General features: G+C 49.7%; 6 protein-coding genes across 6 annotated transcripts; 4 read left to right on the plus strand and 2 right to left on the minus strand.

Annotated features, from left to right (window-relative positions):
• Nucleotides 1-1681: 1681 nt before the first annotated feature.
• Nucleotides 1682-4056, plus strand: TRIVIDRAFT_219428 (uncharacterized protein; the record flags this gene model as incomplete). The annotated part of the gene is made up of 6 exons (XM_014104394.1): nt 1682-1723; nt 1848-1983; nt 2036-2144; nt 2208-3540; nt 3628-3829; nt 3887-4056. 6 exons carry the CDS (start codon nt 1682-1684, stop codon nt 4054-4056), a joined length of 1992 nt encoding a protein of 663 aa, XP_013959869.1.
• A 329-nt stretch (nt 4057-4385) lies between these two features.
• On the minus strand, nt 4386-4834 carry TRIVIDRAFT_19500 (uncharacterized protein; the record flags this gene model as incomplete). The annotated part of the gene is made up of 2 exons (XM_014103804.2): nt 4386-4619; nt 4682-4834. The coding sequence occupies 2 exons, from the start codon at nt 4832-4834 to the stop codon at nt 4386-4388; spliced, it is 387 nt and encodes a 128-aa protein (XP_013959279.1).
• Nucleotides 4835-5898: 1064 nt separating this feature from the next.
• Nucleotides 5899-7057, plus strand: TRIVIDRAFT_31809 (uncharacterized protein; the record flags this gene model as incomplete). The annotated part of the gene is made up of 2 exons (XM_014104395.1): nt 5899-6270; nt 6347-7057. The coding sequence occupies 2 exons, from the start codon at nt 5899-5901 to the stop codon at nt 7055-7057; spliced, it is 1083 nt and encodes a 360-aa protein (XP_013959870.1).
• A 298-nt stretch (nt 7058-7355) lies between these two features.
• Nucleotides 7356-8257, minus strand: TRIVIDRAFT_189426 (uncharacterized protein; the record flags this gene model as incomplete). The annotated part of the gene is made up of 3 exons (XM_014104396.1): nt 7356-7960; nt 8018-8047; nt 8182-8257. The coding sequence occupies 3 exons, from the start codon at nt 8255-8257 to the stop codon at nt 7356-7358; spliced, it is 711 nt and encodes a 236-aa protein (XP_013959871.1).
• Nucleotides 8258-8841: 584 nt separating this feature from the next.
• Nucleotides 8842-10613, plus strand: TRIVIDRAFT_85438 (uncharacterized protein; the record flags this gene model as incomplete). The annotated part of the gene is made up of 4 exons (XM_014104397.1): nt 8842-8910; nt 8969-10104; nt 10187-10273; nt 10330-10613. The coding sequence occupies 4 exons, from the start codon at nt 8868-8870 to the stop codon at nt 10384-10386; spliced, it is 1323 nt and encodes a 440-aa protein (XP_013959872.1).
• Nucleotides 10614-11731: 1118 nt separating this feature from the next.
• On the plus strand, nt 11732-12304 carry TRIVIDRAFT_33003 (uncharacterized protein; the record flags this gene model as incomplete). The annotated part of the gene is made up of 1 exon (XM_014104398.1): nt 11732-12304. The coding sequence occupies one exon, from the start codon at nt 11732-11734 to the stop codon at nt 12302-12304; it is 573 nt and encodes a 190-aa protein (XP_013959873.1).
• Between the last annotated feature and the right edge of the window lie 1786 nt (nt 12305-14090).

Below are 14090 nucleotides of genomic sequence, written 5' to 3' on the forward strand. Positions count from 1 at the left end.
CTTGCCGACATCGCATCCACGCCTCGGAAAAGGATTAGCGAGACCTCCATTGCCAAATTGGTGGGAAATAGCGTGTCACTGGAGATGTGATCAAGCTGCATCTCGGATTTGTATTGTCGGTCATATTTCGTATGATTGACCAAACCAAACACCGGCTTTAACACGGGAATTTGTCAATTTGATATCCCATTTTAAGCGATTAGATAGCAGAAGATTATCCCCGTAACTTGAGCACCTAGATATTGGCCATGCGCACGCAAAACATCGGCTGCAAGGCTTCATTCTGCATACAAAACCTCGGTCTAAAGTCGACCGATTCTTGCCGCTGATGCCCCAGTTATTACACTTGGGCCGGTGGATTCATGCTAAGCTGGCGAGACTACTCCGTACATGTAGTTTGGAGAAAGCTGGGGAAATGCCATCAATACTGCTAGTTTCCGACGGATAAATCACTAGAGCCGGCGGATGGCGAATACGCCTGAGCCATCTACATGCTGCATGGCATACCAAAGTGAAGCGATAAGTGAAGAGGCATATATAGACACTTATCAGAAGAAAATAAAATTGGAATTGATAATTATCATCATTATAAAACTATGCTCAAGTGACTCTGTGAACTTTCTCTGAGGCTTTCCTTTGCTACACAAAACTTGCCAGTATAATCAGCGAGTTAGATAAATATACCGAGACTTTCTCTGGATATCATTCTCAAAGGGCATGGCAAAAAATACATATTAACTTGAAATCTTTTAATTCAGACACCATTTTGAGTCTGAGTTATCTGATACTCATACTTGAGCAAAAATTAATGTACTGCTTGAGCTGTCCAGCTCAAAGAGAAGTGTTAACATACAACTCACTACTAGGTACAAAGCGGACGCTCGCCATGTTATTTCTAGCGAACATATAGCTCAGGCAATGGTTGCACTTCAAACATTGAATTGATAATGAATTGAGGAATAGAGGCAATCGATCCGTCTACCTGCCGCCCCCTTTCTCCCTGGGACTTGAAAATTTGAGAGCGGATAGATGCATCAACACACAGCATTTGTTGCTGAATCAATCAATGCGGCAGGCAACAATTGATTTCACACCTTTAAAATTCCTCCTTCTTGGAACGAGTATTTGTTTGTGAGAGTCGCTCAGACCTTGATCATCGCAGAACCGAATAGTTTCGGCCAACACAAAGCAGCCCTGCGAGCTGAACTGTCCTTTCTACGTATAAATCGCTGGAAGCCGCCTGCCTGGTACATAGCTGTAGACGAAAAAGAATAAATGTATTCTTCTCTACAGATATAAATAATGCAGGTGCCTTATCGGTTGCCAAAGCAATGAGTATCTGCGGCCAATGAAAAGCACTGCAGCAGATGTTCGCAAGTGCTTCGGTGCCTGCCCAGCGCTGTAAAAGGGGCAGGCCCTCTGTGTGCCTGAGGTATTGAAAATTCATCTGACCTTTCGCCTGATAAATAAGTAAACAGAGAGTCCTACGCATTACTCCTCTTTCTTCCAAACCTTCCAACTCTTTGCCTAGATTTCTGCACGATTCTGTGCACGCGATTCCGCACGCTTCTCGAACTTCTACTTCAGCACAAATAACTCCATTCCTCAACTGTTCTTGAAAAATCCATCTCCATCAGCGGCTATCTGCATCATTTCTAGACTGGAAGGACCCGTCGCCACGATGCAGGGTCCAGATCCTGAGGAGGTCAAACGGGCTCTTTTGGTAAGACGAACCTGATCAGACTTCTCCATATTTCTGGTCGTCTCTATCATATCCCTTCGTTTGCCGAGTATCATGCTTCGAAAAAGGAAAAGAGAATGAATTTTCTAACTTCTCTCAACTCTAGGCCGAGCTCGGGAGAAGCAGGCAAGATGAGCTGCCGTTAAGCAATGTCGCAAAGCGACCGACGTATCAGCCTCGCAACTTAGGAACTAGCCATATCCCACAAGCTCGAAAAGAAAAGCTTGAGAGCAAATGGGGAAGTAAGTGAACCACGCTCGATTTTATTTGATGCCCTTACCAACAAATGTATAGCCAGAATCGTTGATGAAGAAAGTCAGCAAATGGAAGGTCTGGAGCTTGGTAACAGTCGCCCTTGGGCGCAGATTACCAATCAGTACATGGCACGCCATGCAGTTGAATCGTAAGTTGATATGCCTTGACTAAAAATGCTTCATGCTTCAGTTGTGCTCACATCTTCTGCTAGTGCACCGCCAAGGCTTGCGATGGGAACACACCAAGTGAGGCCCTTCGCCATTCCCAAAGCCCCCTCATCGATCAAATCCTCGAAAGGTGCCAGTAATGTTTTTGCACAGACACCACCACCCATCTCTAAGCAAAATGTGTCTCGCAATGGTCTCCAAGTCAAAGCTAGCTTAGGCTCTAATGGCCAGGGCCAGAATGTGGACGCTTCAGGTAAAAATCTCAGCAAGCACAAACCGACCCCATCGGCTTCGCACCAGGTCAAGGAACACATCCTGTCTCAGGGCGAATGCGAGATTATCGACGAGATTGACGGTTCACCTGTTGCTGCGAAATTTGTAGCAAAGGTCCACATACAGCGGAACGAGGGATTGCTAATGCTTAAACCATCTGGCAAACCTGAATCAGTATACAATGTCCTGAGCCTCGGTGTTCCAGCTATTCAAGGGCCCTTTTGCATTATCTATGGTGCAAGGAATGAGCGCCTGCACAAAGTGAAGTTGAGAACTTCCGCCGCAGCGGAAAGTTTTCAGTATTTGCTCAAGAGCCTCCAGCAATCTGCTCGGCAGTTCGGTGAAACGAGACCAGCGTCTCCTAAGCCCACCCCAGTCGTCACTGCTTCCGAAAACATACCAGCAAGTCCTCTCCAAACTCCATCGAAAGCAATAATGGAGGCACCAGAAGACGTTCCAGAGACGGCTGATGACAATACAAGAGCCGTTCTACAAACGCCACAGCCACTTGAACTACCACTGCAGCAAGAATCCCAAGAAAGCCTTCTTAACTTGGAGGATGAACTCCCACAACAGCCATCGCTGACCATAGAGGCGGCCGCAGACCACATGCAGCGCATTGTCCAGCAAATATTATCCGAGATCACTGCTACCGGAGTCAACGTCCCCGAGAAGGGCGTTGAAGAAATCGAGTCGACAGCAATCGCCAATTGGATGGCACAGGGATTCATGAAATCTGAGACAGAGTCTGACGAACTAAAGGACGAACTTGTCGAGCTCCTCCGACTACTCGTCCGTATCAAAAGAAAGGTACAGTACAGGCATGGTATCAGTGCCGGAAGCAGCGACATCCCCATTTCGAGCGCAACGTTGCAAGATCTGCAAGAGATATCCGAAAAGCCAAGCAAGCGGATCAAGTACACCACGGCAGATATCAAGGAGCTGGAAATGCATGCCGTGTCGCGCCAGGATAAGATCAAGGCCTCGGGCCTCCAGGAGATCCAAAGGAGATCGCCTACACCAGTTGAACCCAAAAAGATTCCACCTACACCAGTTGAACCCAAAATGAGTTCGCCTACTCCGGATGAACCAAAGAAGAAGACAGTACTGGGCATGGCCAAACATAGAGCTTAGGTAACCTCTAGTTCTGGTTCGCAAACGCCAGTTGGACTCTCTAATTCTGTCTCAAAGGCAGCAAGTGAACTCTCGAGCCCCACCCCGAAAGCAGATCTGTCGAGTTCTGTCACAAAAGCATCGAGTGGACTCTCGAGTTCTGCTACGAAGGCACCAACCGAACTTTCAAACTCTACTTCAAAGGCATCAAGCGGACCTTCACAGTCTGGCCCGAAGGTCCCAGGTGGGCTCGCCACATCTCGATGGGCCACTGCTGGCGGTACGTCGCTCCAGAGACTAACAGAGGCGAAGATGGTTACTGATTCTGCTTCCATAGGCTGGTCATCTCCCACCCCAACGGCAGCGGCTGCGAAAAAAACTACCATTTCCCCTCTCAAGGCTACGGCACCCGTCTTCGTAAGTCAGAAGCCAAGCCCAAAGGGTTTGAGCTCCTCGCGATGGGCCGACAAACCTGTTGAAAACAAGGGTGCTTTTGCCGGCTTCTGAATGCGGTTTCTTGGCAATGACATGATGGATCGGGAGAGATTTTTTGAGGTATGATTGAGAGATTGGTAATCAGTGGCTAATAGTGCGATATTTTTTTCTTCTTTTCTGTGTTAGGAATATTGAAGGTATCAAAGCGGACGGCCTATCTATATTGGACCAAGGCTTAGACCGTCTCTGGGATGGTTGAGATAGTTCCATTGAATGTAAGGGCAGGACAGTTAGGTAGGAATAGGCCCGATGAACGGGCTGTGCAGGATTATACGAGATTAGTTGCAGGTGTGGCCCAAAACCACAAGTGAAGTCGGTCTTGTTGAGTGGCTGTGTTGAGTTCAATCACTTTGTTTTATTTTTTGCCTACATCTTGACTGATACATGGAGAGTAGCTCTCTCGACTCCTCATCCAAGCCACCCTTGTCGCCTTCAAGGGCTAGGACCTTTGATACGAGATCGATGACCTGTTGATAGCGGCGAAAGAAGTAGAGCTCCTCTGCTGCATGGATCACTTCCTGGACATGCTGTTTGTTGGCATCCGGCCCCAATGGGAGGGAAAGTGTTTGGTAAATCTAGATGATAGAAATGGTTACAACTAGATTATTATTTCAGGAGCGTGTTATGAGTGTCTTACATTGCCATTCTCCACCTTGGCATGGTAAGTGTTTTTCACTGCCTGGAAGTCATCCTCTGTCTGACCGGTGCGCTTGGACTTTTTCTCCGCCTTGTCATCTTCTGAGTCGGAGATTTGGATGTTGAAAAGGTCGTTTTCGTCTGCGTCGGACATGGTGGGCTGGACGTTGAAGATGGCGATGGCGACGAGGTGGATGCAAAGATGAAAGAACCGGAAATGTGAAACTTGTGATGGACGGCTCCACTTGCTGCAGATTTGGTATAAGCTCGCGCTGTGGCTGCGTTTTGCTTTCAGAATCGGGATTGATAATACAGTGATTGAGGGGATTTGAAACAATAAAATGATGAAACGTATCCACGGAGCACAGCCGCGGTGGAGATGAAGCGAGTCCGGGGCTTAGTTGCTATGTCGGGAGGGATCTGGGGTTTAGAGAGGGTGGTATTTCGATATTCAGAGTGACAGATTCCGAAAGAAGTGGAATTGGAGAGATCCTGGCATGGGTCCAGCCACAGAGGCGTCACTAAAAGGCACAAAGGCACTACCAAGGTACAGTTGGTACTGGTACTGGACAGAGACAGGAAGAGCACAGACGCAAGTACAGGTACAAGCCTAGCCTTTGTCATCCATTGCGTCTGGGCGCGGATTCACCGAAACCAGCGCTGCCATTGGACGCTTCCGCAGCCGCCGGTCCCTGGACATGGAGAGTCGTAGCCGATTGGCGCCCACTGAACTGGAACCTCCCTTACTAGCTGTGAGGCTTTGTGCTGTCCCTGCTCCATCCGCTGCACCCAATCAGTCCCAATCAGTCAGGCGCCAGCAACTCTAAGAAAATCAAAGCATCTAGCAGACGGCCTTTGGCTCGAGGCGATTCGTGTCATCTGGACCTGCGCTCATGTCACCGCAAGGGTCCCTGAAAGAACATTGGTCCGCCGTGGCGCAGCGTCAGAGGACGGAGTAACTTGGTCCCAGGCCGGAACGACAATTGCGTTAGCGCCAGATGGAGCTCCAAGCGCCCCTGGCTTTGAAGTCCGATTGCAGCGGGACGTGATATATCATCATCATCATAGCTGCTGCTGCACCGGGAGCTCTCTTTGTTTCTCTCCGTTTATATATTGCGATCTCGCTGCTTCTGCTTCTGCTTCTGCTGCTTCTGATACCACCAACTCTTCTTCTTTCTTCTTCATCATCACCAAAACGCAGCGTCGCTTCCTGTCGAAATGGCGGACCCAACTGGCCCCCCACAGCACTCGTTTACGGGCATCCTCAAAGACATCGAGGGGCAAAATCCACACAAGCGCTCCGAAGATGGCTCCCTAGGGCGCGAAGAACACGACACCCTATCGGAAAAGGCGTCGTCTTACAGACGGTCAAAGCCGCCTTCCCTCGACATCGACAAGTCGCGGCCGCAGGACTTTGACGGCGAGCTCTCGACGGACAATGTGCTGCCGTCTGCTGCCGTCCAGAAGAAGATTGAAGAGTACCTTGTGCTGGACAGCAATGGCAAGTCGAGGACGTTCAAGAGCCTGTATGCGGGCAACAACAAGGCCAGACGAGTGCTCATCATCTTTATCCGGCACTTTTTCTGCGGCGTATGTCTTTCAGCTTCCTTCTGTTACTTCTTACCTACTTGTCTTGATGTCCATCGCAGCTAACACTCCGTTCTAGAACTGCCAGGAATACATCCGTACCTTGTCCCAACACATTACCCCCGATTCTCTTCTCCGACTTCCCATCAGCACCTTCATCACCGTTGTCGGGTGCGGCGACCCTGCCCTGATCGACATGTATGCCAAGGAGACGGGCTGCCAGTTTCCCATATACACGGACCCGACTCGGTCGCTATTCGACGCACTGGGCATGGTCAAGACGCTTAACATGGGAAATAAGCCAGCATATGCAAAGAAGAGCACGTCAAGGGGAATATTCGACAGCATTGTCCAGGGCCTGAAACACGTGCCCAAGGGCCTGGCTCTCAAATCCGGCGACCATCGGCAGGTAGGCGGCGAGTTCCTCTACGAGCCGTTCCAGGTTTCGACGCCAATCACCACGCCGCAGGAGGAGCAGCATCCCCAATTTGGAACGCTTGAGAGGCCTGGAAATGGAAACGGCAAAGCCAAGGCAGACGAGGAGAGGGTCGAAGAGAAGCAGATTACGTGGTGCCACAGAATGAAGACTACGAGGGATCATGCGGAGATTCCCGAGCTTCTGGAGGTGCTGGGCTTGGACAGCCAGGCGCATAACCCAGATATCAAGGACGAAAAAAGGTGGCAAGAAGCTGCGCGGGAGAGGAAGGGCACAGGGGTAACCATGGTCCCTGAGATGAAGAGGCTAAGCCAAGCAGCCCGTCAAAGTGCTGAACAGTCTCATGACTTATGAGCCTCTGGCGGCTGAGAGCAACTAAGGATTTGCGATTTGTTGAAAAGCGTTTTGCGTGTTTGCCGGTTTACACGCATCTCGGTATTCGGAATCATGGCTTGTTGGACTTTTCTGTTTATTGCTGATTGCATGGACATCAACATCCCCCCCTTTTTTTCTTTTCTAGCTATTTATTTTTTCCTTTCTATTATTCTTGAAGCGAGCTGGTACACATTTGCTCGGCATATATCCCATTCAGTCTGGTTATTTATCTTCTTAAAAAGCTGGCTTTTGATCTATGTATATAAATTGGCATATTCTATTCATGGACCCAGTTTCCGTCTTCCCTGCTCTGAACCAACTCGTGAACCTGTAGCCTGTAGTCTATAATCTCTCTCCCATTTACCAGATCGTTTTCAATGGCCCTCTTATCGCCCTCTTCCACGGTCTGCACAATGCCTGCTCGGAGATGTCTCTCCCTCAGCCTCTTCCTCGCCACTTCAAAGTCCACTTCGACGAACCACAGCTCGTCGAACAAGGCGGCAGCATCACGCCACACGTCCTTATCTAATGTTAGGTAGATGCCTTCCAAGACGACAATTCGATGGATAGGTTGTACTGCAATGTCGTCCTCTTTGGGATCCTTTACAGCGTGATCAAAAGACGGCGCAAATATCGATACAGAGGGAGAAATAGGTTCCCGTAACGACTTCATAAGGGCAAGAAACTTGGGTGCGTCAAAGGTAAAGGGGGCGCCGCGACGAGCATGAGCGGTGACCGGGTCGGGCATAGCGGAGAGAGCGGCGCGAGTGAGGTGGAAGCCGTCCATGGGCACGAAGGCCGCTGGTGGAGGAGATGAGGGCGCATTCTTGAGGGAGAGGGCGTTAATATCATTGGTGATGATTTGGGCCAGCGTAGTTTTGCCTGGTGAGCTGTTAGTAGGTGAGTGAGAATGAGAATTTTGGGGCATGAGAAGCGTGCCTGAGCCCGGGATGCCGCCTATTCCGATTACTGCATTAAATGAAGCGTTAGCAATCAATGATTCCAATTTTTGAAATTCTATGAGAACAGCGGAAAGGTCTTTTATATCGATGCCCACGATGCCTTATAAGAAGAAAGGGCATAGGGATATGTGGCCGACTTACACAGGCGCTTGTCCTGAGGTGTTTCCTGGAACCTCCTCCAAACCTTGTCCACCAGTCTCTGCACTTGAGGCTCCATGTTAACGCTGTGACTTCATGTGCCTCAAGTTGTGGAAAGTCGGGAGCTTCCAATGGCTTCCGTTTTGTAGCAGTTGGAAAGCTCCAATTGTTTGCTGCCTGATCAACTTTGGAATGAGATCCGGAGCCCCGCTGGTTGCAGTAGCAAACAAACCCCACGTCTCTCCACTGAAATTCCGCATGTACAAATTAATAGCCAGGCGAACCATGGATGGGCTTTGTATTTTTGGGCAAAATACGGTATTTCGGCTAATGTACTCCGTACATGTAGGGGGAACAGCATTCAAATTTAATATATAGGGGCGAATCTACATGCATATTAAACACAGTGACACTTAAAGTACGGTGGTTTGTGGATTATATGGGCTCTCTAATTATAGGCTTCCGGAGGTGCGACAAGCAACTTTCAAGCATTGATGTCATCCGCCTTTGTCATATTTTGGGACATAAAAAACTGGTCACTCTGCCATACAAAAATGCGGTGCGGGTGACCCACGGTTAGTGTACATAATTTTGTCAGCACCCATGGCGGGGTTTAGTCGCTGCAGAGCCCTCTGCCAAAATTTGATCGTTCGAAACACTCACACACGACACAACGCAAGTTGGCCAAGATGGCAGCCCAAATCCCCACCGAAGCTCTCAAGGAGCTGAAAGGTGAGCATTTACGTATTGCTGCGATCTCGGCAGATGCTGACTGTGTGCGCAACTCCAGTGGCCGAAGGAACTCAGCCGGCTGGCCAAGCTGGGAACTCGGCCAACGGCCATGCCGAAGACGCTCACGACGGAGAAGACTCCGAAGATGAAGCAGAAGAACCCTCTACCACCGGAGCTGCCAAGAAGAAGAAGAAGAGAAAGCCCAAGAAGAAGAAGAAGGCTCCCACCAGCCAGACCGAGCCGCCTCGTGTCATGGTCAGCCAGCTGTTCCCCAACAAGACGTATCCCAAGGGCGAGGAAGTCGAGTACTTGAACGACAACGCCTACCGAACCACCAACGAGGAGAAGCGCCATCTCGATAACCTCAACAGCGAGTTTTTGGCCGACTACCGAGAGGCTGCTGAGGTGCACCGACAGGTGCGACAGTATGCGCAAAAGGTCATCAAGCCTGGCCAGACCCTGACCGAGATTGCCGAGACCATTGAGGACAGTGTGCGCGCTCTTACCGGCCATCAGGGTCTGGAGGAGGGAGATGCTCACATTGCCGGTATGGGCTTCCCGTGCGGTCTCAGCTTGAACCACTGCGCCGCCCACTACACCCCCAATGCGGGCAACAAGATGGTGCTGCAGCAAAACGATGTCATGAAGGTCGACTTTGGTGTCCACGTCAACGGAAAGATTGTCGACTCTGCTTTTACCATGGCATTTGAGCCCAAGTACGACAACCTGCTCCAGGCAGTGAGGGAGGCCACCAACGCCGGTGTGCGCGAGGCAGGCATTGATGCCCGCGTGGGTGAGATTGGTGGTGTCATTCAAGAGGTCATGGAGAGCTTCGAGGTCGAGATTGACGGCACCACGTACCCCGTCAAGAGTATTCGCAACCTGACGGGACACACCATCCTGCCGTACAGCATTCACGGCACAAAGGCGGTGCCCATTGTGAAGAGCAACGACCAGACCAAGATGGAGGAGGGCGACGTGTTTGCCATTGAGACATTTGGCAGCACGGGCAACGGATACGTCCGTGACGACGGAGAGGTGTCGCACTACGCAAAGGTTGGCGATGTGCAGCACGTTGACCTCCGCCTCAGCTCGGCCAAGGCGCTCCTCAACGTAATTAACAAGAACTTTGGAACGCTGCCCTTTTGCAGGCGATATCTCGACCGCCTGGGCCAGGAGAAGTACCTACTGGGTGTAAGTGGTGGTGCCCTTGTTGGATGATGGCTTCTTTTTCTTGCTGAATGCTTGATGCTGACGTTTCATTGCTCGCTTATAGCTCAACAGCCTGGTGCAGAACGACATTGTCGAGGCGTACCCGCCCTTGTGTGATAAGAAGGGCTCGTACACCGCTCAATATGAGCACGTAAGTTGACTGTTTCTTACGTTGGAGCATGCAGGATTCTGACACACTGTCCACAGACTATCCTTATCCGACCCACCGTGAAGGAGGTCATCAGCCGCGGAGAAGACTACTAGAGTCAAGATGGATTCTGGAATACGACATTCTTGATAGTCATCCCAGGGGGACAAGAGATAAGCCACGGTAGTGGTAGTGGCAGTATTACTTAATGTGCTGCTGCTGCTGCTGCTACTGTTACCTCTTTAGCAGGTAAGATCGCTATTACTAAGCTACGGATGCGATACAGTAGAGAGATAAGAGAAAACAAAAGAAATAAATAAATCAAAAGATAAGACATTGCTACACTACTGGGTGCTGTAATTACTAGTAATTCGGCTGTTCAATGGCGGCTGCTTGTTGCGGGGTGTAATTGAAGAACCCGAGGATGCGGCTGAATACAAGAGACCTACTTCTCCGCATCGATCTGGAAACGGCCTTCCCCGGGATCGTGGAATGCCCGCAGCTAAACAAAGAAACGTCCATGGCAAATGGATAATTCAACATCAAGGAGTTGCATGTGTCCATAATTCCAGCCCAATGAGCGGCCCTCGATGACGATCGTCGCAGCCCTCGCCACCGCCTTGTTGCGGTACTGCCGCTTGCTCGCCACAGGATTTTTATCATTTTCCTGCGTCACTGAGCCGAGGGCGCTGGACCGAGAAAGCATCACCGGACCGTAGCTGCCCTCGTTTGTTGCCCCTCCCATACATACCGTATTTTTGCTGCGTTCTTGCCCTTGTTGCCGATTCCCGCACCGCCGAAATCCAATCAGATCCACTTCCGGCTTCCACCGTCCCGAAGATTTCTCGCCGGTCTAACCCAATCCGTGTTGGATGTTCCCTCTTACGGAATAGCCCCTCGATAGCCAGATGACTAAGTTCAGGGAGAGGCAGCGCGAAAGCAAAAAGAAAGAAAAAAACCAATGAAAAAAAACCTTTTTCCGGCGAGGTCGCTTGCTCCGATGCCGAAAGCTCCTCTTCTAAGCCAAGCCCGTTCACATGCGAAGCTCCTCCTGAGAAAAAACCCGCACGAGCCCTCTGACTAGGTTTTTTTTTCTTTTCCCCCGGCCTCCATATAATTGCGAAATCCCGCCCCCGGATCTTTTTGCTTCTGATCGTTTTGAAAGAGTCATACAAGGTCTTTTTTTTTCTTTTAATAGACGGCAGCGTTCTTTCATTTACTCCACCGTACCCTTTGATCAGACATCGCTGAGACGAATCACAGCGTCAGGCACGCACGCGGTTGATCATTGCCCTAGCCTAGATAACATTGACGAAATTGATTGGGTTTATCTTTGCCATCCGCGACCCGCCACCTGGATCGGAGCTTTTCTCGATATAAACCAACAAACACCCTCGTCTCCCTTTATTTCCCACCTCCCTCAATCACTCATTCGCTTCCCCCCACATCTACACAGAAGCCATGAAGGTCTTTTCCAACCAGGTCACCTACGACTACTCGTGGGACGAGGTGTCCACGGCCAACTGGCGCAAGTACGGCCCATGGAACAACAAGTCTGAGCACGTCATCGCCGTCGACACGCTCTCGCGACGAGTCGACCCCGAGACCGGCATCCTGCGCACCGAGCGCCTCATCACATGCAAGCAGGCCGCCCCCGACTGGATCAAGTCGCTGCTGGGCGGCAACATGGAGGAGAGCTTCGTCTACGAGGCCAGCTACGTCGACCCGCAGAACAAGACGGTGACAATGGTCAGCCAGAACGTGACGTGGAGCAACCTGGTCCGCGTGCAAGAGGAGGTCGTCTACAAGCCCCTGAGCGACCACCAGACGCAGTTCCTGCAGAGCGCCCGCATCACCGCCCTGTGCGGCGGCTGGCAGCGCATCAAGAACAGCATCGAGGACACGCTGTGCACGCGCTTCAAGGAGAACGCCGTCAAGGGCCGCGAGGGCTTTGAGCGCGTTCTCGAGATGAGCCGCATCGTCTTTGCTGAGGAGAAGGAGAGGCTGCAGCAGCAGAAGATGATGCTCATGTAAAAATTTGCATGGCCCTCTCTTCCTGCTCTGATGCAGGTCACAAACAGTGCTGCGCACCGAAATCTCCAATCACAAAACCCAAACAAACAACAAACCACCCATCTCCACTATAACGACTCAACACGTGTGTTTCTATCATCATCTCTCCTTTGTTTGGGAAAGGATACGGCGGCGGCATAAATTTCTCTTTTTTTTCTCTTTGTTTTTTTATGGCGCGGCGTCACGGATATACAAAAAATGGGAAGAGGCACGAACAAAGAAACGAGAAAGAGGGGCCATCACAGCGAGACAAAAAAAGAAGACAAGAAGAAAAAGGATGGCCAGGATTAATTCGGCTTTTGTGTGTGTGTTTTCATATATCCTCTACTTGCTTTTTTGAGAGGTGGAGGAGATACCAATTGTTTTTTTCTTTCTTTCTTTCTGCTTTAGACAAAAAACGGAGGGCAGGGAGGAACGACTACATTTGTTTTCTGGGAGCAGAAACAGAAGATCAGAGGGAATGTCCGCAGCATTACACTGTTTTTACGCTCATGAAACCAGCGTGCGGGCGATGATAGATTTTTTTTCTCTTTTTTGTTGGGGTGGTTTTATTGTTTTTGTCTTTATTAGAGACTAGAACATGTTGTATACTTAGAAGAGGCGGCTTCGTGCTGCAATCTCTTTTTTTTTTTTGTTAGACGGCAATTCAACACTAAGATGCCATGGCAAAAGATACTACTTCCAATTCTCTAAATCGTGGTTGTGATTTGATGCAGTTTCGTTTTAATGTCTGGGTTGAGGGACGTCGTGCCCTCGACATACTCGCATGCAGTGTGTAGAGCCATGTGAGTTTGTATCTTGGGAGACAAGACGGGAGACAAGAAAGATTTGTTCACATGGGATCGAAGCACAGCAATTTTACGCTCCCCCGAGGCCTCGTCTCCAGCCTATTTATAGTTCCATATCGGCATGGACCTATTACCTTGCTAGATATTCTGGATGCAAGATTAACTTACAGATAACATTGGGCAAGGGTATCGGGCTTTCTTTCACAGCAATCTTAAGCCCTCCCGGGGCCTTGTAATGATCCACCATGCTCATACTTTGTAGTTCCATAGTATGCACGTCTATGCTTGCGAAAAGGCTGGAAAACGAGGTCTGGGGAGGGCTTAAAAATGCTGTGAAACGGACGCGCTAGTTCATGTTGCGGCTCTGCTGACGTCGCGCGTCTGTTACACAGCATTTTTAGGCTCTCCCCAGACCTCGTTTCCAGCCTTTTCGCAATACGGTTGTCATGGCGGTATTAGCATATGCAGAGCAAAATGAAGGGCATATCCGGTATAGTGATATATTTCTCAGTATTCTCAAGTTCACTTGAGGCTATGTAGTGCGTTGATGGAAAGCGAGATGATAATGCACTGAAAGAAAAGCCACCGAGGGAGAGGTATCTAAAATTGTATATTGCTTTATGAATATTGAGTACTATTCCTAAACTTCAAACTTGTGATTGGAATTTGATATTGTTTGGCTCTTGTGTTTGATTCGAGTGGCATCGTTGTCTATGACAAGCCTGGTTGCAGTAATTCCTACAGCGTGGTATACATTTTGGGAAGAAGACCAGGAATCTGGTCGTCCTGTGGAGTCCTTTCACAGCATTTTTAACCTTCCCCGAGGTCTTGCCTCCAACTTATTTGCGCGTGTTCCAGTGTGGTATATATTCAGCCCTTTTGTGGAGTCCTTTCACAGCATTTTTAATTCTCCCAAAGCGTTGATTCCAGCCTGTCTCCTCGAAAAGGAAGAATGTGCG

Source organism: Trichoderma virens, assembly GCF_000170995.1.
Source record: "Trichoderma virens Gv29-8 chromosome Unknown TRIVIscaffold_3, whole genome shotgun sequence".
In the NCBI taxonomy this organism is placed as follows: Eukaryota; Fungi; Ascomycota; class Sordariomycetes; order Hypocreales; family Hypocreaceae; genus Trichoderma; species Trichoderma virens.